The following is a 23,771-nucleotide window of genomic DNA, read 5'->3' on the forward strand; positions in this document are numbered from 1 at the left end:
AGGGAAAATAGATCATGCCTTGCTTTGGTGTAGGCATTAGTCACTAAGATATGATTACAGCTGGATTTCAGGTTCAGTTTAGCATTCAAAAAAAAGGAATAGGGCCAAGACAAGCTCTGATGCCAACACTTTTCCTATTCGTGCAAACCTTACAAAATGCAGTTCACCTAGAGCAGGTTTCACAGTCACATCCAGGCAGGTTTTAAATGTCTTCAGGGAAGGAGACTTCACAACCCCTCTGGGCAGCCTGTTCCAGTACTCAGTCGCCCCCAAAGTAAATAATTTTTTCTGCATATTTGGAATTTCCTGCATTGCAGTCTGTGCCCATTGCCCCTTGTCCTGTCACTGAGCACCACTGAAAAGAGCCTGGCCCCATCCTCTTGACGTGCACCCTGCAGATATTTGTAGACGTTGATAAGGTCCCCTCTCAGTCTTCTCTGCTCCAGGCTAAAGAGGCCCAGCTCTCTCAGCCTTTCCTCATCAGGGAGATGCTTCAGTCCCCTAACTGTCTTTGTAGCCCTCTGCTGGACCCTCTCCAGTGGTTCCCTGTCTCCATCGAACTGGGGAGCCCAGAACTGGACACAGCACTCCAGATGGGGCCTCACCAGCGCAGAGCAGAAAGGGAGGATCACCTCCCTCGACCTGCTGGCCACGCTCCTCCTAATGCACCCCAAGATTATACCACTGGCCTTCTTGGCCACCAGGGCACACTGCTGGCTCATGGGCACCTTGCTGTTCACCAGCACTCCCAGGCCCTTCTCTGCAGCACTCCCAGGCCCTTCTCTGCAGCACTCCCAGTCAGACCCCAGCCTGTACTGGTGCGTGGGGTTGTTCCTCCTTAGGCGCAGCACGCTACATGTGCCTTTGTTGAACTTCATTAGGTTCCTCTCCACCCAACTCTCTAGTCTGTCCAGGTCTTGCTGAACAGCAGTGCAGCCTGCTGGCTCCCAGTTTTGGGTGTCAGCCACTGCTCCCAGTTTTGTATCACCAGCAAATCACACACTTGTCACTCTGCTAATGAAAGGTTGCATCCTAGGTCTCAGACAATAAATGTAGCTTATGACAATATAGCCAATTGTTTGTAGTTAGGTTTTGGTGCAGACATTGCTAAATTGGCAGACATTGCTAAATGGCCAAGACTAAAGGCAAGGATGTTCTTTGGGCCAAGTTTTATAAAAGGAAAGACCAAATGCCTGTTTATTGCTCAGTATTGAATATGTACTTGGCTAAGATGGAAGCTAACACAGGCCAAGGAAAATGTATTATGTTTGGGTTTGGACTAAATATGAATGTACCAGTTAAGACTTAGACAAGGGTTAAGGCTGGGGCCAGGTTATTGTTTGGTTATCAAGAGCAGAAGGGTTTGGCTCATTGCAGTGTCTTCAACAGACTACACTGCTGAACCAATAGCGGTATTAGTAGGTAACAAAGGATTTAAATTTAATTTTAGAAGATGTTTCTTTTGTTTTATTATAACCTGGGAAAGATTCTAGGTGTAGTTAGGGTTACAAATTTATAGAAAAACATGGGAAATTTACTTTATTCCTTGAACTCCTATGCCTAAGAGGAAGTCTAATGTTGGTAAGTGGCAATTGCTAAAGCATTTAATATTAACAAAGTCAGCACCTCTCTTTAGCTAATGTTAAACTGAAATTTTGTTTTTAAGTCTTTATAAAAGAAAAACAGAATGCCTCAAGTTAGCAGATGGTTATGTGCAGATTGCTAGAATAGAGAATTGAGGCGGGTAAGGGGCAATGTTTTTTGTTACTTCTGATAGTTGTTGGTCACTTGCTATAGATTGAAGTTATTACTTGGATTAAAGATAAGGTTTCAAAAAAGTAGGAATGAAGAATTTGGTTTACTATATCAAAGCATATGGCCGAGGTAAGGAAATGCCTTATGTTCATACGGACAGCAGCCATCTGGTTGTGATTAGAGCTGAGCTTGAGGTAAGATTTGGGCAATCAATTTTGCATAAAAATACATAAACACATAAATACAACAGTGAACAATGTCACATATATAAAAATAGGGAAGTTACGAAAATGTAAAAACTATACCTGATAAATGCCATAATAAAAGATTTATTTTGAAATACCTGAAAAAAATCTGTTAAAAAAAAAGGCACAAAGATTATCTTTCTACCAGCTTACTAATATTACAAAAACATCCCTGGGATAATTTAAAACTATTCATTGATCCAGAGATTGTGCTGGTCTTTGTTTTAGAGATGACCTATGACCTAGAAAGTAGACATTTTTGCATTTACACAAATTAACGTATCTCACACAGTTTGAGAAGTACTCTAAAAAGAGAAAATGAAGTCTTGGGATTGATCATGTTCTGCATGGCTCAGACCTGAGTGGAAAGCAGCAGAAGCAAAACCACTCCACATTAGCAAAGCTTCACTTTAGAGAAAATTGACAATTAAGTGGATGCTGCAACAGCCAAGAGTTTTTGGAAAAAAACCCCAAATGTTGAAGTGTGCCTTCTACTATGGAAAAAGGCTTACTTCAGCAGAACTTAGCGCCTCTAAGAGAAGTGGTATTTTGTGGTTTCCTTACTTGTGTTTCACAGTTGCAAACAATTCTAAAACAAGATACATAAATTCCTGTAAATGTTTATAAAGATCAAATTATAATTTTGTGGATGCCTGGATATTTTACATCTATGCTATTTTTCTTATGTTACCAGACAAAATGATGGTGCAATATATGGTAATTTGCATATTAAGGAGCTTGACCAGGACGTCTGTGTCTCTAGTATACCAGATGGTACAGCTGTAGCCAGAGTTCCGCGCTGTAAATTATTTTGAAAACATTTTCTATGTCACAGCTTACATTACAAAAAGAACAATTAAGATGGCATCAGGATAAATAAAGGCTAGCAAACAGAAGGACTCGCTACTCCTCTGTGCCTGAGAGAAAATCTTTAGATCTTGGTGTTGAATTTCTGTTATTATAGCCCTGAGATAACAGCAGTAAAAGCAATTCTCCCTGGGATCACACCAAACAATTACTGCTCCAACTGCTGACCCAGCAGCTTTGCCGCAGATGGGGTATGCTACACACAACTCTACCACAGGGCAGATTGAATTTAACACCTTAATTCATTTAGCGTGTCTAGCTATAAAAGACAGAAAGGCTGGATTGGAGATAAAACACTGGAAACCACGAGCCCAGACCTCCTTTTGTAACATCACAGGAAAAATTATTTAAAGCACCCACTCGGGGAGGTTTTCTAGTTTCATAATTAGCACAGGTGGAAACGTTTAAGAATGAAGTGGTTCCACCAGAGAATCCCCTTTTTCTCGTTTTCGTTCTCCACATGGACCCCCTTCAGCAGCTCTTCTGCAACACGGTCAACACCAGCCCCCGACCTTGCCCAGGCCAAACGCTCAGGCTGGCACGGCCCCTCACGGCCCCCCCGCATTAACAGGGCCATTAGCCACCGCTCTGCAGCTCGGCAAGGGACGGGGCCCAGAGCTCGGCGTCCGCACGGCCTTGGCAGGCCCACGGGAGCCACCCCCCCACCCCACAGCCACAACGGCGCCGCAGCACCGCGCAGCACCGCGCGCCCCGCCAACGGCCGCCCACAGCCCGCGCGGCAGCCCCGGGCGCGCTACCGCCAATCAGCGCGCGGCAAGCGGAGGCCGGCGGGAGGCGAAGCAGCCGCCGGCCAAACGCGGGCGGCGGTGGGACGGCCCGGCACGCCTGCACCGCTGCGGCTGAGCAAGTTAATTGGCTATTTTGCCTCCGAACCGCCCAATCAGAGGATGCCTTGTAAGCGCATCGTGAGCCTATCAGGGAGCCGCTTCTGCTTCCGCTCTGGTGGTTTGAAACCGTCCTGCTCCGCGGCCGGGGGCGGCTGGTGCCGGCAGGTGAGAGGGGGCGGGGGGCGGCCAGGGGTGCTGCGCCCCGGGGGTCCGCGGCTTCCACAGCACCTTCTCTGTAACCTCGGCGCGGCTGCCCGGCGGCTTAACCGCGGCCCCCGCTGCCGAGCCGCTCCCGGCGCCCCGGAGCGGTCTGTGAGCAGTGAGTACGCCTGGCCTCCGGGTGGCCGGGCCGGTTGCCTCAAGGGCCCAGCCTTGGAAAAAAACAAAACCGCCACCCCGCGCTCCCGTACGGCATTGTGCTCTTTTCTGCCTGTCCCCCCGCGTGGTGAGAAGCTTAAAAACAGGGAGTTGAGCCATGCGAGGGGGTGCGGTTAAGGGGAAGGCGTGCCCCGGGTGTGCTGGGGGATGGAGTAGTTCTGTTTCCTAGCCGTTGAGTCCTCTGATCTGATTATTAAGTGGAAAGCATTACTTTTAGTCAAAAACAGACTGAAAAGCGCAAAATTCTGAGCCCAGCCCAAGCAGTTCAAAATTAAGGGTGAGAGCAGCCATGGTGAGTCGAACCGAAGATCTTCATATTTGTGATTTAGGATCCTGTTTCTAAAAGTGGCTGCCTTAGCATTGTAGTTATATGCTTATGGTTTGGAAGGGACTACTGCTGTCAACAGGAATCTTTCTGTGATGAAGTGAGACATATGTTTTGGCAGATGCTTGGGTAGGATTAGAATAACATGGTAAGTGTGAAGTTGCTCCTGTCACTCTCATGGTATAATGATTTGCAGCTTAGCAAGTCAACTTCTTGCCCCAGTGATGGTGTCTTACTTAATATCCATTGATTTCTCTTTTAGAAACGTACCCGGTATTTTCTTGAACTTAATGCTTTTTCACCAAGATCAAAACTGACAGGTTATTCTTAGCATGACATGGCAATGATGTCTATAAACATCAGCTTAAAAGAAGTGTATTTATCTCGATTTAGTGCAGTAATCCAGTCTGTTGTTTCATATATAAGCAGATTTCTGGAATTCTAGATTTACTGGGATTTTCACTGTAATGTTGCAATAAAAATGCAAGGTTAGACTCTGGACACAAAAATTGGAAGTATAGACAGGCAAAACGTAGAAACATGGGGAAAGCTTGAACGCTCAGTAGTAAGCTGTTAGTGAAATTTAAGGCAGCATTCCAGTCTGTAAAGGCAGTCAGGTGGAGGACGAATAGATAAACACAGAGGAGGGCTAGTCCATGAGTGTGAAGAAAAGGGATGGGAAGAGGGGGCAAACACACTGAGCTCGAGGTGACAGTAAGTGACTCTTAGAAGATTATGTCAAACAGGTAAGCTGCAGTTATAGATTGGAAAGGAAGAGTAACCTGGAGGAAGGGTGACCTGGAGTGGAGAGGTAGCATCACTTGTGGTGAAGGAACCTTTTGAGTTTTGGAAGACCACAGACTTGAGCGTAGTTTCAGTGCTAAGCAGAGAACTAGACACACTAGAGTGTCAAGGGCATGATCTCAGGAAACTGAAAATAGAAGTCAGGATAATGGTCTTAAGTTATTGAACAAACATTTTGGAAGAAACCTTTCTCCTTCACTTTGTTGAACTCATCGATGTTCATGCAAAACTCCATTTGCCCTCCTGTTTTGCAGAAGAATTGATGGTAGATTAGTTCTTTTTAAGTGGGCTGAGGAGGAAGAGAACAGTATTTCTAATTTTTGGCGGCACATACACATGTAAGTGCGGGATAGTTGATCCTTTGTGATCCTCCCTAATGCCCACACACATGTCTGAATACCTCCAGGAAATTTAAGAGTAGTCAAGACCCACAGTTTCAGAAACTGTATGAGTAGAAGCTGACTTTTAAAGGTTACTAAAGAAGTATTTTTTGGCTATTAAAATAATTTGTCAACTAAAGGAAGGGTGAGTGCTAGTATAAAATTACTTTATTAGGCAGAGCAGCCAAAACCGAAAAAACAGGTAGGGAATAATTTGTGGGGGAAGGAAAAGAAAATTCTCAGAGCCGGGGACAATGGAAACAGAAGACTTGAGGAAGCTCATATTTCTTCTTTCATCTACACACCAGAATACAGCAATAAAAACATTTAGTAAACCTCCCGAAGACTTCATATTTAATGCTTAATAAACATGGTTGGTATATTAGGGCTCAGCAGGAGGCAGCGAGATGGTAATCATATCTTTTGAACCTTGGGCTGTAGGAAATCTCAGCATTTAAAATTGTCTTTATACCATTTAAAAAACGTCCATCTTAAGCACAGAAATGAACTACCCATTCTGCAAGGTGTAGATATCTGTGGCAGAGCGAGCTTTTGTGGTGCAGGAAGAATCAGCATCTGGAGTAACTCAAAGAACAAAAAGATAATTTCCATCTGTATTCCTGTGTAGAGAATTCCTGTGTAGGTTATTGTGGGATTTTGACATTTTTTAAAAAAGGTGATGATGCTTCATGATTATCTCAGCGTGGGCAGTGGCTGAGGTAGTTCAGGGGGGGGAAAATCACAGCACAGCTTAGTCACTCTATAGAAATTTTGTAGTGAAACAAGCTCCAAAACAAGACTAATAAGTAAATAAGGAGGAGGGATTGACACAGGATTTTATCTATAAATTAAGGCCTCTGTTATTCTTATCATCTGTTCCTTTTTTTTTTCCCTCTAGCAGTGTGTTTTAGTTACAATTGATGTAAAATTTTGTATTGTGTATCATGAAGCATTTGGTATTAAACTTATTCAGTCAATGTAAAATATAAGAGAAAACATTTATATTGTTGCTTTTTGATCTTCCATAGTTTTCTTTTAAAGTAAATGGAAGAGTTTCCAATGTTTTCAGTATGGTTTGGATCAGTTTCCTACCTGGCGTTATATAATGAAACTATATGATCAGTTTATCCCAGAGAATGCATTGATGCAATTTCTACAGCAGGATCTCTGTTTCTGGGGAGAATGTTGGTGAAGATACAGTAAACATACTGGAACTGAAAAATGAAGTTCAGCTTCTACTGTTTTATAGACTTTGTGCAGAATGTCATCAGATGAGGAGAAAAGCACAAGTCCAGTTTTGCCAAAAGACTCTGTTGGGGGCAGTTCTGTTTCTTCAGATCTTCAGGTAGGAAAGAGGCAACCTCATTCAGTTCACTGTCATGGTATTTTATTTAGCAAAGGATGATTATGGGGAAATTAACAAAACTTGCATCTTTTTTGTTTTATGTGTACAGGAAAATAAAAATGCTAGTGAAAAGAAACAAATTAGACAAAAAACCCCCGAGATTAAAATATATTCACTTGAATTCCCTTTTGTGCATTTCACAAGAAATTTTAATTTATGTGAAAATTCCTCTGTAAACTTAAGAGGCTGATCAATGATAGCTACAAGTAAAATCATACAGTTTTCTTACCTCTTTATTTTCTGGTGTTATTTTTTATGTAAGTCTTATCAAGTAGCATAAATTTGACACAGTAGGATGGAAAATCATTATTTCTGCACGATTAGTTGTAACTATGTGTTGTGCTTCTTACATGATGTAAGAACTGAATTTTTTTTAATGGATTTATTTCCCATAGAGTACAATTGTGGCCAAGTTCACCTTGGAAGGGAAATGCTGCTTTTTGCTTCTTTTTTTTTGTTTTTTTTTTTCCTCCCAGCATCAAATATACCAAGATATGCTGGAACTATGGTGGCGTTTTTTCCTTTTCTGTGCTCAGCATTCTTTTGAAAGGATGCAAAGGTACTGGACAAAGTCTTTGTCCTGTGCTTCTGAAAGCAGCAGATTTTCATCCTTTACTAATTGATTATTTCTATTTGAGCAGTGAGTGGATTTTTTTCCTTTGATAGAATTCTATCCAAAACAGGCTAGTTTTGAGAAAAATAGCTTTTACTGATTGCCCTGTAGAAATGTATCTCCACTTTTGTCACCTGGTGGAATGGTCATACACAGCAGAAGCACTGTTAAATTAAGGGGGTTTTGATTCATTTGGATTGATTTTGCCCTTTTAAACTACCTGTTCATGAATAATTCATTTCTGCAGTTCATACACTTCTCTATTTGTGATCATATCTCATAGATAAGTTTTCTTAATCTTTGTTCAGCAATAGTAATCAATCTGTGTTTCCAGTGCCTTTTATAGTTGGAAAATGGGATGAAGGCATTGTGTGACATATTTTGAAAAACCAGAGTTTCCTTTTATGATCTGGTTGATTATCAAGGAGGTTCTAAGGCCACCTTTTAGAGAATGATAAACTAAATTAATGACTGTTTTCCAACTGAGAACATGTCTATAATGGAATAGCCAGGTGGAAGTGACCTACAACAATCATCTAGTCCAACTCCCTGAACAAGTCAGAGCTGACCAGAAGTCGAAGCATATTATTAAGGATGTGATCCAAATAGCTCTTAAACACTGACAGGGTTGGGGCATCAACCACATCTCCGGGAAGCCTATTGCAGTGTTTGACTGCCCTCTCAGTAAAGAAATGTTTCCTCATGTCCAGTCTAAACCTCCCCTGGCACAGCTTTGAACCTTTACAGTGCATCCTGTAACTGGATCCCAGGGAGAAGAGTTCAGCACCTCTCTTTCCACTTCCTGTCATCAGGAGTAGAATCAGAATCATAGAATCATTTACGTTGGAAAAGACATTTGAGATCATCAAGGCCAATCATTAACCCAGGACTGCCAAATCCACCACTAAACCATGCCTCTAAGCACCTCATCTACATGTTTTTGAGCACTTCCAGGGATGGTGATTCCATCAGGTCCTTTGGTCTTTTCGGCCACCTGGGCACCCTGCTGGCTCATGCCCAGCCGGCTGCCGACCAGCACCCCCAGGCCCTTTCCCACCAGGCCCTTTCCAGCCGCTCTGCCCCAGCCTGTAGCGCTGTGTGGGGCTGGTGTGACCCAGCTGCAGGACCCGCCACGGAGCCTTCTTGAACCTCATCCAGCTGGCCTCGGCCCATCGGTCCGGCATGTCCAGACCCCTCTGCAGAGCCTCCTGCCCTCCCGCAGATCAGCGCTCCTGCCCAGCTTGGTGTGGTCTGCACAGTTGCTGAGGGTGCTGTCAATGCCTTCATCCAGATCGTTGATAAAGATACTGAACAGAGCTGGCTCCAGTCCTGAGCCCTGGGGAACACCACTTGTGACTGGCCACCAGCTGGATATAACTCCATTTACTGTGACTCTCTGGGCTTGGTCATCCAGCCACCTTTCTATGATTCTATGATCAAAACTCCTTTGACTTTCAGGCCTTAGAACTATATTCCTGTAGTTTTATGCTTTAACAGAATTTTTGTAGCTGACATAACGGCTTGAAAGTTTTGTTAAAAGCAGAACAAAGATAGTAAGTAAACTGAAGATATATTGTTAATTTTACTGTGGTTTTATTTTAAATGTGTTTGTCAATATTGTATTGCAATTGCAGCATCTTTGTTGTGGAATATTTAAGATTGCAATGATACACCTAATCATTCAATGTTTCCATTGCTCTGTGTTACATATTCTTATTGCAGTCTCCAGGAATTATTTTTCATAGGTCTGAATTTCTGCTTACAATTGGGATACTGTGTTTTCTTCATTCCAACAGTGTTGTAATATTGTAATTTTTCACTGGATGCTGTCAATTGACACTTTCTGTTGGTGCATGAGGGCGTGTATTCTTGGATGTAGTGGATCCTTAGGGTGTTAGCGTTAGAATTTGAAAGGTAAGATAAATATACTGCTATAACTTGATATGTATATTTTGAGTGCTCAGGATCTCTATAGTAAGACAGACTGTGTGCTAGTGATGAAATTGGGTGACTCAAAATGAACCACCTACTTGCACCTGACATCTTACCTACCAAGTCCCTTGAATTGGGTAAGGTAATCATGGAAGAAGCTGGATCAGCTCTGACTGAAAACTAAATTGTTTGGGGGGAAGAATTAGTTTTAAGTTGCTATTTGGCCACATGATCACTTTGAGGAAGACAGAGAAGTGAAAAAATGTCTTCAACCCAATCATTTAATTTAGATAAGGTAAATATATTGCCTTTTCTACTCTGCTGAAGTTTTGCTGCAGGGAATTTTATACAGTTCCATGCAGTTCCTGGATCAATAACTCACCTGAAGACAACTGTTTTCTTCTTTGACATCTGATAAAATCTAAATTCAGAAAGATAGGGATATGGAAAAATTAATAACTTGTTGATTCTCAGCTGACTATACCTTTAACATGGCATGTGATACTTCCTTTTACCTATCAAAAAGATACAGTATGTATTTGTAATTACATAGTTTCACAGACAATTATTTAGCCTTTTCATTTTAACACGATGGGTTAGAATATGGGAGATGGAAATTTGAAAGGAAACTAGAATTCAGCTAAAATGTACAAAACCTAGCTTGTTAAATTTTCAAATGAGTTGAAACCCATATAAATGTAACAGTTTCACTGGAAACTTTAAAATACTATCCTTTTCAGCTGGTAGATTCAAAAACACATAACATGTAATTGGTACCTTTAACTGATTGTTTCCACTCTAACTTTCCCCAGCTTGAAGAAGAAAAATATTTTCCAATTCACAAGTGATTTCTGAGGCTTGACTCCTTAGGATACTAAACAGAATTAATACAATAGTATTAAGTGAATTAAAAATGACTGCTAGTGGCCTGGCTTAGTACTTTCCAACTGGCATTTTTTTCCCAAATGTTTAATTAGTGACTTTGTACAGTTTCACCATTTAACTGCTACTGGAATATTTTTAGTTAATTACTGGACTGTATGATGTAGCCATAATACAAATTGTCTATAGTTACACACTGAACTCTAAATACTTCCATCCTGAAAATCTCTTTGAGAGATTTAAAAAAACTCGTTAGTTGGCTTACTTTAGTACATAGTATAATGCAACATACCAGTTAAATTGATTTATAATTTTTTAACAGGAAAGCTTTTATATTAGTTATATATGTATTCCCTATACCTATATAATTTTTAAAATGCATAATATAAGGTAAGAATAATTCTATCTAATCAAAAGAAATTACTGGATAATCAAATGTCTTTTGGTGGTTGGCTTTAGAACTCCCACCAAAGAAATCGCAGTGTTATGGAATATGAAACGTGACTGAGTTCAGTAGCATCATTGTCATGGCTATAAAAATATTTTTCTTTGCAGTAACGCTTAGAAATAGTATCAGGTGATTAATAGCTTACATGATCTAGAATTTATTATTTTTTTGCAGTTCATGTTTTTCAGGTGCCTTCTAGTATCCAATCTGGCATCTATCAAAGTCTTTCTGTGTAACTATTGCATTATATTAGTTGTAGTCAAAATGAATGTGAACATGAAACAAGAGAGAGACAAATTATTATAATCATGGTAGGAAAACAGCTCACTTGCAACTCTATGGGAAATCCTCTTAGAAATGTCTCAAATTATTGAAAACTGTTTCCACTCCTTCCTATACATATATATATAAAATTTTTGGAAATGTGATTATATTTTTATGTTTATTTGTCATCGCTTTGTGACAGGATGAATATGGAGACCTGCTTCGTTATGCTGTAGTGACTCCAAAGTTTGAACAGTGTGTCTCAAAGTGGTCAGAATCTGCATCAGAACTGAGAGCAGGTGGAAGATTTTCAGGTGTAACAGATGATGCCATTCACTGTAAGACTCCAGGTACCATGTGCAAAGCTCTTTGTTGATTTGTTCTGTCAATTACAAGAGCAATGATACAGCTTTTTTGACTTAAGTTTTTTAACAACTTCTGTTTGAAAAGTACAGGTGGCACATATATAGTACAATTGCATTTTGCACAGCAATAGGAAGGCCTATTCACTGAAGGATTCTCACTGACATTGCTTTCAGATGATAGTATTGATGTGCTGACAGTTCCCTGTTTTGTGGTGCAGATGTTTAAAGAGGTTGGTGTAATGGTGCAAAAAGGGGTACCCTTGCTTACAGTACACATCATCAAAATCTGGCAAGTCACAACTGGGTTTGCTCATACCTGTGCTGCCATGGTAGATAAATGGGTATTTTTAATATGATTATTTGGAGATAAGAGTTACCTTAAAAGGGCTTTGTGTAATGAGTAATCATGTCACTACATGAATGTCATTCTTGCTCTTTTTAGTTCAATCACACTATTCTAGTTCTATTTTATTCTTTGGTACTTAAGACTGTGTCTTGTGATTCATTAATAACACTGATGTTTATGGTTATATGTTGTTTGCTTTTGTCACTAGCATTTAGATTGAGGAAGCTGTTAATTTTTGCTTCAGAAGAATTAGTAAACCATCCATACCTGCATTATTTCTTTACCAGGGAGTTTAGCTTAATCAGGAAGAACTAAGTTTTAAATTAACTTCTATTCTTTATCATGCTATTTCATGATAAAAATACTTACCTACAGTTTTTTCTACACTCCTGTTTTTTGTGATCCTTGAGGATGGCTTTATCTCTACTATTTAGAGGACCATGGGGTATAAAATGTGTAGATAATTTTACTGCTAAAGACTAAGCAGCCTTGAAGTGCTTGTGTAAATCTGGTGCTAATTGTCACCTTGAAATAAATGTTGTTCGTGGCTAGTGTATGCAAGAGCTCTTGGCCATGCTGATCAGAACTAAGTAACAGTCTGCTAGCAGGAATTTACCAGTTGAATTGCAAAGGGCAATGCAGTCATTGGAAGTTGTTAATTTCGTATTAGAAAAAGAACCATGAGTAAAAATAAATCTATCCTCTTAAATTGTGTTGTTGTTTTCACTGAATATAAAGAAATCTTTGTAAGCTGTCAATTATCTTTTAGTTAACGCATGTTAATACCATATAATAAATTAACAGGTTCTTAAAATAAGGAATGTGATTAAAGTGAGGGAGGCAGTATTGGTTATGCTCTATATCCTTCCGCAATGAGTCTGTGCAGCGGAGTTTTGGTATGTTCAGACACCCAAACTAATCCTCTACTTCCAGTATGCCATAAGGAGAAATGTTTTATCATTTTTATAAACTAATGGAGAATCTTAGTCCTTAAGGACATCATATCTATAACTTCTCTTCATGCAGAATTAGGGTGGTGGTTATTCTGAATATCAGACTACCATAAGAAATTTAGAAGGTATGATTCTGAGTTCACCGAAATCATGAGAATGGAAGTTTGGAGAGAGAAAATATTCTGTAATGGAAGTAGATCTGGAGTTAGAGTGTGAATGATGTTAGAAAAACTTTTCCCAACAGAAAAGTTTGAATGGCGGCCTTTGCATTTTGGTATTACATATTGAACTTTATTAACTTGATCTAGTGTAGTTATGTTCTGTGTGGGAATTGTACCAAGCTGCGTAAGAATCAGATCAATAGAAGCTGCTGGTATTTTGAACTATGGAATTATTCTCAAACAGTCAAACTGAGTAGGAAAACTTCTGCAACAGTTATAAGTATTCCTGCAACTCCTACAGTGAGAACAATTGCTTGGGCTTTAAAAAATTATGATACAAAATTTTTTGATTGGAAGAATAAAAAATCCTTACCTGTTATATCAGGTTGAGGTACCAAAAATTGCGGTCTGGTAGATTCAGCTAAAGGTAATGTTTAAGCTGTCTGTGATTCCCACAACCAAAGAGCATTGTGTGGTTACTGTCAGGAGTCCAATACTGTCTGACTAGGTTCCTTTAGATACGCTCATGAGAAGGGTTTCGTCTTCTGGTACCAGTTTACTTGTCTGAATATTTGCTGTTAAATGGGATTTTGGTTTAGCAGAGTGATACAGCAATATATTGACATTGCAATACAAGCACCTGTCATGGTCTGTTTGGATCTCTCAAATTAACAGGTCAGCATACTCCATGAATTAAACTTTATTTTCTGAGCTCAGTAGGAAGGAAAACAAACACATCGAACACGGGCTCAATCCCATTTGTACAGACCAGTCTAACATTCAAGTTCACTAATTCATCCCTTAATTCATGAAGTTTTTAACTCACAAGTTCTCCAATCATAACTGGCACAACTGATAGCTCATGCCCCTGTGAGCAGAATTGCCTAGCTGACAGAGGGAGTGCTCATCCTTTCTTCCCCATCACAGTGCAGGACTCCCCCGTATCACAGCGGAAAGCACAGAAGCCTTGGCAGTCTGGCTGCTGCTGGATACATTTCAAAAGCTTTTTGTGTAAGCTGACTTATTTATACCTTCCAGCTTGGAAGTTTGATCTGTGCTATTTCTGTTCTGAAGGAACTGTCAGACAGTCCCTGTGCAAGGATTAGGGTGGCAGGAGACAGCAAGCTGCAGGTGATAATGGCTGCGTAGTGACCTTTAGCCCTTCTGTCCATCATGTCCCACCTACACACTGCTCTTGCCTTGACCTAATAGCACTGCTCCCAGGATACACCAAGCCTTAGCATGAGCTGTGCGTTAGCCAAAATCTGAGCAGGACCTGAGTGAACAGTCAGAGCATGATAGAGTAATTGTAATCGACAGTAAGATCACAGTACAACGTGGTTCCTGTTACTGGTCTATACGCTAACCATCATGACTTAGGGTGTCCCCGGTTGCCAGGAAGGACTATGTGGGTTAAAGCCAGCTCAAGCCCGCACCTCAGTTGAAAGTTCATTTTGCTGGTTGCTCAGGTTTTTTACTGTGTTGGGTTGAGCCAACACTTTCCGCATGCTTGTCTGGCTAGCACAGGATGCATTCACACTTCTTGATTCACTAAGGCCACTTACACAACCAGTTGATCTACTCAGCTGGTGCAGCCTTTTAATGAAAAACAAAGGCCGGTCTCTGCCCCTCCCTGTGTTCAGGTAAGTGCAGCTTTCTTTACGACAGCTCTGGTCACTCCCTGTATTCTTCCCTGAACTTCATGAGCATAGTGCTCATCTCCTCTGAATCTTCCTCCATTGTAGCAGGCAGTTGATCAATTGCACTATCAGATTGCAAGGATTCAAATACACTTGCAAATCTCTTGAATTGCAAGCGGTTCAGGTCAGCTGCTGGGAACAATTCTCAGCCTGAGAAGTTCTTAAAAGAGAACTTCCACTTAAAAGTGGAAAATTTTAAATCCAGCTATGTGGAATTATATTACAGAGCAAATTCTAGTTCAGGTGTTGTCCCCAGTGTGCTCTCTGCGTAGAATTTTGTCTCCCAGTTTGAGTGGAACATTGTTTTTTAAAGGAGTATTTGTGATGTGTGTTACTGTGCTTATACAAAAGCAGATCAGAATCAAAACACTAGACTTGTGCACTTTTTTTTTTTTGGTTGTTGTCTGTATACTCTATTTTCAACCATATTTGTCTGAAGAGAAGATCTTAGCCAGCACTGTCTGCTGTCTCTCTCTTAGTGAGAGGGGTTGTACTTTTCTTCCCCATACCCCTCCCCTCTCTGGGGCCAATAGTGTAGCCTATGACGTCTTTTTTCCTTTTTACTGTCTAAAAGTATGCAATAGAAGTGAAAGGACAAATTTCCATTCCCTTGATTGTTTCTTTTGAAATATTTGAACAAAATTATCTTTTACTATGCTTGGTATTACCAGATAAGAATAGTCATTTGCAAGCTGTAGGTAATTAGCATGGAACACGGGAAAGAAATGCGTTTATACTTGATGGTGACAAAATTTGGCATCACAGTTTTGTGTATTGCTCATTACAAGAAGCCACGCATTGCCCTCAGTTACATATGCTCAGGTGTTTATTATCCTTGCAAAGGGCACCACTTTGCAAAGTACAACTTGTCTTGTATTTTCAAAATGAAAACATTCGTTAAAAACAGTAAAGAAGGTGCTTTTAATCATCTCGGAGGCTGAGGCAAGAATGTTTATATGGCCCCATCATGATTTATTAATTACACGCTATAAAATTCTGGTGCTTTGCTGCTGTGTCAAAACATAGGTTTGCTGTTCAAAATGTCTCTATGTCCTGTCAGTCTAGGAAAGAGAAGTCATATATTTCCTTGAGACAGAGCTTAAAACAATCTATTTGTAAAAAGAAGGTTATTTCAATGAAAATCTGTCCAACTCTTCTATATAACCTCTAGTACTGAGCAAGGGTGATTGCATATTTGGGTTTTTTTCCGTGATACTAATAGTAAGACTTCAGTTGAACAGTGAGAAAGTAGTCAAGTTCAGGTTCAGTCCTCTACCTCTGATGCTGATTAGATAGGATAGATCAATAGGTTGTTGCTGAAGGCTGTTAATTTTTTTGTTTAGCTCCATTCTTTTGGCGTTGCTTCATGTTCATACTAAGTATCAGGTTCTTTGACATTTGTCCTTTCCTTGTCTGGCTCTCATGCTGTTGCTATGTTAAAATAACAAAACCATAAATTATTAGGGTAGTGTTCTATACATTTGTGAAACAAAAGTTTAATCTTCTGCAGAGCTTCTCAAGCTTGCAGTGTTTTTTCACCTTCTCCATGTGATGTTAGTATTGAGACTGACCAAGTTTCCAGTGCCACGTTATGCCTTTTGAAATGAAGTTCTGTTTGTGAAGTATTCTCTTGTTTGGCATTTTTACTTCCTCCTCAGGTTTTTGAAACTGAATTGAATGTTTCCACTGTGATGGTAGAAGTCTTAATTGCTGGTAACCTGTATTCATTGCAGTTAATTTAATGATATATAATACCTTCACTAAAAGCTTCCAGTCAAGTAAGAAAAATAATTGAAATAAAGCATGCTGTACTGTTTGATTCAATGTCCAAATGCTTTGAAACCTAAAACCTAATTTCCTGTTCTTGTTCAGTTGATTAAATTGGAAAATGACTAAGACTGGAGCAGTAAATGATTTGTACAAAGATGTCTAAAGATGACTCGTATCCAAACAGTGGGAAAATTCCTTCTCTTCAGGCTACCAGCCCTCAGTATTGATTCATTAAAACTTCTGAGAAGACTTTTTAAAAACTATACATTTTAACAAATTTCTACCCTCAGCTTTGACCACTGATAGCAGATCATGTGTGAGAACATTCTGTCAGAGCATATTTACTTAATAAAAGCAGAAAAAGTCAGGTACTAGAAGAACTCAGAAAAAATCCCAAATGATAGTATTGGGATAACAAACATATGGAAAAATGACTTATTTCTTTAGCTCTACTATAAACAAGAATACAGTCTAGGTATTTGTCAGAATAAATGTATTTCAGAATTATTTAATGAAGTACATTTTTATACTTTATCATATCCAAATGGTTCCACGTCCTTGGTACCTGAGTGCACTGTAGCTGAATGCATCATGTAGTACAGTGGAAGGGACAGAGGTGACAGGAGAGCAGTAGGAATAAGAATGAAATTAATATGTATACAACTGGAAAATTATGGCCTATCTGAAAGGCCAAGATAAATGACATAAGATGATCATAGAGACATGTAACAAATACACTCGGTGGATTCAGTGAAGGTACATCCTATGATAAACGAGAAAACTGCAAGCAGAGTTAAGATAATCTGTACATAGGATTAAGGGGAAGGGAGTGATGAACTTGTGACTATGATGTCAGACTATGACAGTTGTCAGTCTATTTTAATATCCTGGTTTTACTGGTTACATTGCTATTGAAAGATCAGTCGAATGAACTTTCTGAGACTTGTTTTGAAGTTCAGAAAGCAGCATTCTTTATTACAGCACCAGGAACATGGGAGATATCTCCTCCTAACGTGCTCACCTTGTCCTAAAATATATGTCCCTTTTATTCTGTATAATCATACATATGCATTACATTTCCCCAAAATCCAGACATATTTGATTATTTCCTGGAATTCATTTACATTAGTCCCTCCTTCTTTTGCACATGCATAGTTTTCTTGTGACGACTGAGACACTGTTGGCTCCTAAACACTCCATGACCCGGTTATGTTGGTCCTTTTATGATGTTTCTTGGCAAAACCTACTAAGTTTCCATGAGATTCAATCAGTTCTTTTCTTTCATCCTATATTTTTCTTTTCAAGTTGGATCATAAATCTCATCCGTACAATACTAGATCTTCTCAATTACAATCTAATAATTATACTAACACAGGGACTTCTCGATTACAATCTAGTAATTATAATAAGGTTATACTTATACTAAGGTTATACATTAAACTTCTGGTATCACTGCTGTCAACATTTTGTTCTGTTTTTTACTTTGTATCTTGCAAACAGGCCCCTGGCCTTAGGAGTTTACAGTCTCATTAAGGAAAATGGCAAAAGTTTTTACATTTTTGACTGGAGATGTTAATCGACATAAGAGAGATGCTTTTTGTTTCTGGCAATGTTAGGGGTTTTTTTGGTACTTGCTGTAATCATCCTACTTAAAACAACATTAAATTAAAAGGTTCTGTTCTTTAAGGGGTCAGGTAGTTTTGATTTGACTGTTTATGATAAGACTGTTGGTTTAAATATACGTGTATCTTTGAAACATATAATTGAATTGGGTTGTTTGTTTTACTTTGGGAAGGGAGGTTTCTGATGGCAGAAATATTTTAAGATTTTGATGGGGGAGTTTGTTTCTTTGTTACTTTAATACCTGGCTTCTATCCAGGTTTTAACTTCCATCCAGAATACAGACCAGTTACCCTGTCCACAGTATCAAACCTTATTGCCTGTTTCATTTTTGGTCTTAATATCAGTGAAAGAGCTTTCTGAGGCCAATATGGACCGACTTAGCACAGTTATTTCAGAAGAGGCTTCTCCACAAGAGTCCACATGTGGTCCAAGAGAAATCAACGAAATCATAGTGACTGAATTGAATTTACCTGATGAAAAAGTAACTGAAATAGAAAACATACTCGATCACTGGAGTGGAAGTCTTAAGGTATTTATTTTGTGTGGAATCCTTAAATATCATAACAGACATCAGTGTGTTGTAGAGTAAGTGAGAGTGCAGCAAAAGTTGCAGTGTGATTGCACTGGGAAGTGGTGGTTTTGTTTTTGATTGTTGTCGTCTATTGTGTATAAGCACTACAACATCTTGTTTCAAGAATTTTGGAGTAACTTTCTCCATTAGGGAAGTTCAGTTATTATCAGTTATTCAATAGTGCATTATGTCCAGTAATATTTATAAACAGCCTGTGTAATGGAGGCATCACTGTAAATATTCATGTCTCCTTAATTGCTATGTGTTTTAAGATTAAAAGATTAGGGAGCAGAAAAAAATTTTAATCATTGCACTGCTGTCATCTCTTTAACTTTTCAGACAAATGTTCTGACTGAATTGAGAAAATGGAAGCTTAGTGTGATTGAACATCACAAGCTTCAAATGAGGCAAGAAAAAGAGAAACATGCTGCACACGTGAGACAGTTGAGCAATGAGATGGAAAACATGAAGGAGTTGCTACGTACTTATGAAATATCTATTGGAAGGAAAGATGAGGTAGTAATTCAATTTCATAATTCAACAGTTGCTGTCTTTTCTAAAAGTATCCACACTGAATTTTTGGGTGCATCTCTTATGTACTTAGATTGTATAGTAGAAGAAGTATCAATGCTGCTAATTATGTTCTCCATACTTACAATGGAAACTTAACATGCTGCGTGTATATATTTTGCATTGTTTGATTCTTAAATCTAGGCTCTCTTGTCCCTTATTTATTTCATGAAGATCACACAGGCTTAGATGAATCCATTAGCTCTTACACTTTAAAAGCCTTTAATTTTTCAATTATTGGATTGGTTTTCTTTAAATGGGCAGCAGTCTCCTAAATGTCTCTATTTTAGGGTTCTTGTGAATTGTACATTTGTAAGAATTCTTAGGATTGTACCTTTGGAGTCTCTTAAGTTAAGCTTTTCTGCTATCAGCAATATCAACAACTGCAAAATTAACTGGAATTACGAGATGATATAAAGTTTTGGCAGCCCGTTGATCACATAATGTAATTTAATCTTCTTATTGCAGTCCTGGTTTTTTGAACTTGTACTTTAGGACACTTAATGGAATTTGGGTTTTAATTCCCATTTACCTTCTTCTTTAAAAAAACATCCATTGAAGTAGTTAAAATATGGGGGAAGATGATGTTCTGTATCCATTTAGAAAACAGTCTAATCTTACAGACCAAGCAAATATAAATATTGTAACATTACAAAAACAGGATTAGTATAATATCATTTATCTAAATAAGTACGTGCAGAGCCATCGTTATTTCAGCATACATCATTCAAACATACCAGATTCTGTTGGATATCATTGTATGACACTTATGTTTAATGTGCCATAATTCTCGATGATACTTGGAAAGCAGTATTTTTTTTTCCTGCTACCAAAGAAATTGTTTCTTTGTTCAATTTTATAGTTCTGTTTCTAAGAGAAATTGTTTACAGTAGAAAATTATTGTTGCCACCACCCTAACGGGAGGTGGCAATGCTTCCATGTATCACTGTATTTACCAGAACTGCTGTGTTCTGACAAGGGCATAAGACAATATCTATCAGCCTCACAAATATTACAAATACTGCGGATTCTTGTTTTCACTTTGTAAATCTCACCAACGCTTTTTAGTGGCAAAAATATACTAATTAACAAATGATGATTTAGGCTGAGACTTCTAGTGTGTATCAACAGTTGTTGATGTTTTATATTAGTATATGACGCTTGCAACAGAAGTAATTTATTGTATTCCTTTGCTTTCTATTTGCTTATTGATTAGTTGATATTTATGCAAATTTACTTCTAATTTTAGATGTATTTGTTGTTACTTATATAGCTGAGACTATTCAATTCTGGAACTGAAAAGTTAAGACGAGTCACATTTAAACAAAGTAGCTTATACTAGATTAATGTATAGTATTAGGGAGAGCTCATTCTTAAAAATTTACAGGTGGTTTATCTTTAAATTACTTTAAATACATCAGAGCAGCATTTATTTGTTTCTTGACTTCGAACATGTTAAACAAACTAAGCTTTTGCCCGGTAATATTTCATTAAACATGCAGAAGATGGACTGAAACAAGTTGTGTGAAAGTCTGTACTGAAGAAAATAGGAGATATTTATTATTTGCTAGATAACTTTGTTGATTTAAGGGTAGATTTTAAGTATCGTTCATTTAATTGATATATGTTCAAAATGTATTGCATGTAACATATGCCATAGACTATATTAAGATATGTTAGTATATAACATCACAGAATATTGTTCTTCACAATTCTAATGCAGTAGTTAAAGTAACTTGACATCATCCCCGAAAGTCCCGAGATTGGTCACTGTTGGCCATTGAAGTTGCTCAGACATTAGTGGTGGCGGAGTCTAGCTGAAGAAGTCAGGCAAAAATAGAGAACTACTCAGTGATTTGGTGTATTAAATTTGCATCACACCTGGCCTAATTTCTAATCAGGGAACCTCAGCTGTTTCTGTATACTAATTAAAATGTATTTAGAGGTTGGTGGTAAAAGTACTTAGTTGCATTCTCTGTCCAGTAGACCATCTTGCCTCTCAAATGGTTTGATTGCTGTAGGCCTATATGATACCTTTCATGAGAACTTTTAAAGATAATGACAATTCTTAACCAGTTTTTTCTAGTTCTTAGCAACTCTTTACCTTGTTTATTATGTTCAGATGGTTGAATAAGCTTTCTGCAGATAAATAATTTCTTTACACTTCAATTAATTAATAATGCACTAAACCAAACTTAATATAAACATTCCTGATTGACCAAAATTGTCTTTGAAATAAATGATTCTTCTGACCTTGTGCTACAATGACATTTAATTATGAGGAAGTAGCACAGAAGCCTGCAGATGTAGGATGAAATAACAATTCAGCTGAACTTTTCCTTAAACTATACAGTAGAAGTGTTCAAGTGACACATTCTGAGTGTTGAAGCCACAGGAATTTTACTTCTGATTTTAATTCTGATTATTGTTTCCTGCATGCTAGAGTAAGGAGAAGATTCAGTAGAAAGCATCTGTAAAAAGCAAATATTTTAAGTGAAAAATAACTGATGCATAAAGTATATTCTGTTTGACCTTACAAAGATCATTGCTATTAAAAAATGTTAACTAATATTTTTGCAGGTGATTAATAACTTGACCCAAGCATTAGAGAGGCAAAAGGAGAGAATAGAGTTGATGAGAAGGTTTTCAGTGTGGCGAATTCAACATGTTAAAACCAAACAAGAGGTATGTGCGCAAAATAAAAATGCAATGAGAATGAAACCTCTGAACTCAAAAGGGTCAGAGTTGCTGCAGTTCCTGTTACAGTTTGAAGAAATGACAGTGTCTTTATTTTGATGTTTGACAATGTCAATTCTAAAAAGAACCCTGCTGTCAGAATACTCTCAGGGCGGGGCGGGAAATCAAACCTATGTTTGTCTTGGATTGCTCCAATTACTGTGATCAGCTCACAGCAAATGAGCTCACAACAAATACAGTATCTGCGTTTTGAAGTAGGTGTCGAGGGAATCTGTATCTAAATTTCAAACAAATCTGAACAAAATAATTTGAACAGTGATGTGATACAATATCATTTTGGGAGGAAAAGCCACTTCCACAATAAAACTGCTGCTGCCCTCTTTTCTCATGTTGCCGAAACCTGAAGTAGCTAAGAGCCAAGTATTGTGCCAGGCATCTAACAATAAACAGTCTACTCAGTGAAATATGATGGAAAAGAAGAATCCCATATCAAGACTGCAAACCTTTCCCATTTCAAGCTGTTAAAAAGGAGAAGCCAGATTCCTGTGTAGACTCAGGTGTGTTGACACTCTCTGCAAGTCAGCAGTTTTGGATAATAGCCTTTGCTTTTTCCCTTCCCTCCCATCTTAGAATTTACTAATAATTTGGAGTCTTGTTTTTACTCGGCTCTTTTTATTTTTCCTAATTAATTTCTGAAAAACTAATGCAATGCTGAAATACATAGTTTGGTGACTATTTTGAAATAGAGTAGAATAATAGAACTGTCTTAAAGGCCTTTTTAAAGCATCCTGAATTCTAAATTTATTACAAATGTAGGTATTTTATGCTAATCATCTGCAATCTTGGTGTCTGAAGGTTTTACATGGTTCCTGCAGTGAATCAAAATGTACCACATACCCATAACTGCTTCAAACATTCATGGTTACACCATATATGTGAGGTGGTTTAAGTGTCATTAATCTAAGAGTGAAAACACTGGGTTTTTAACCTAGGAGTTCACAAATATGCTTTCTCATACTGAGCATAGTAATGTTTTGTGACACGTGCAGGAAGAAACATTGGGCTGCTGATGCTATGTTTGTATACCACTTCACTACAGCATGTAGGCGTTCCTACTGTGGTCTGTGTAATAAGTTGTAAAACAATCATCCACACTCTCTTCAATACTTAAATTTTTAAGAAACCTGAACTTGCATATCTTGTTGTTATATTTGCTTCCTAAGGAATATTCAAATAGAATAGCAGACAGACAATTCCGGACAGGTTTGATGAAGAAAGTATGGGCAGCATGGCGCACTCTTAGTGAAGAAAAATGGAAAGAAAAAGTAGCAAAAGCCTGTCAGTTAAGGGCAGAAGATGTCTGTGTTCAGCTCACCAATGATTACGAAGCCAAAATTGCCGAGGTAAAATAAGGTTCCTGTCTTTCATTCTTTCTCTCCTTCACTTCCCCACCCCCTATCCCTCCAAAGTATCTCTTTCTCAGCAGACTTGTAAAACATGAGGGCTTCCCAGCAAAACAGAGCTCCCAAGTACACAAGATCTGAGGAGATCTAAGATCTCCACTGGTTTCTAGATGGGAATCTTTTTTTCCTGCATCTGATATAAAATGTTGCTAATCTGCATGCACAGGTGAAGTAAATAGTACTCTTCCTGAAATGAGACAAATCTCTATTTGCCCAACAATAGGGAACATTTGTGGTATTTGTGTACTAAGAGCACACTGTTAATATTGACTATCCGTTCTGAGGTCTTACTGAAGAAGACAATGGAAATAGAAGAACATTATTGCTATGAATGATCATGATGAGTACAATATTTTTTCCTTCAATAGCTGTTCTCTTAAAGGCTGAATTTAAGTTTAGTTTTGCT

At 38.6% G+C, this 23,771-nt stretch overlaps 2 protein-coding genes across 4 annotated transcripts in view; one reads left to right on the forward strand and one right to left on the reverse strand.

Annotated features, from left to right (window-relative positions):
* Nucleotides 1-836: 836 nt before the first annotated feature.
* Nucleotides 837-23,771, forward strand: part of POC5 (POC5 centriolar protein) — a 31,352-nt gene continuing 8,417 nt past the window's right edge. The window contains exons 1-7 of one of the 3 annotated variants that reach the window (XM_080373286.1): nucleotides 3,627-3,880; nucleotides 6,852-6,947; nucleotides 11,349-11,496; nucleotides 18,409-18,593; nucleotides 18,975-19,151; nucleotides 21,786-21,890; nucleotides 23,126-23,305. In XM_080373286.1, the coding sequence (XP_080229412.1) occupies nucleotides 3,776-3,880; nucleotides 6,852-6,947; nucleotides 11,349-11,496; nucleotides 18,409-18,593; nucleotides 18,975-19,151; nucleotides 21,786-21,890; nucleotides 23,126-23,305 (996 nt within the window). In that variant the 5' untranslated portion in view covers nucleotides 3,627-3,775. Of the gene's footprint in view, nucleotides 3,881-6,851; nucleotides 6,948-11,348; nucleotides 11,497-18,408; nucleotides 18,594-18,974; nucleotides 19,152-21,785; nucleotides 21,891-23,125; nucleotides 23,306-23,771 lie in introns of all 3 variants that reach the window. The other 2 variants (XM_080373285.1, XM_080373287.1) reach the window with 2 other exon arrangements.
* ANKDD1B (ankyrin repeat and death domain containing 1B) overlaps nucleotides 11,506-23,771 on the reverse strand; it is a 52,498-nt gene continuing 40,232 nt past the window's right edge. Inside the window, exon 15 of the mRNA XM_080373293.1 lies at nucleotides 11,506-16,102. Within this exon, the coding sequence (XP_080229419.1) occupies nucleotides 16,092-16,102 (11 nt within the window). The 3' untranslated portion in view covers nucleotides 11,506-16,091. The remainder of the gene's footprint in view (nucleotides 16,103-23,771) is intronic.

This window comes from Falco punctatus (assembly GCF_963210335.1).
Source record: "Falco punctatus genome assembly, chromosome: Z".
NCBI classification, from domain to species: domain Eukaryota; kingdom Metazoa; phylum Chordata; class Aves; order Falconiformes; family Falconidae; genus Falco; species Falco punctatus.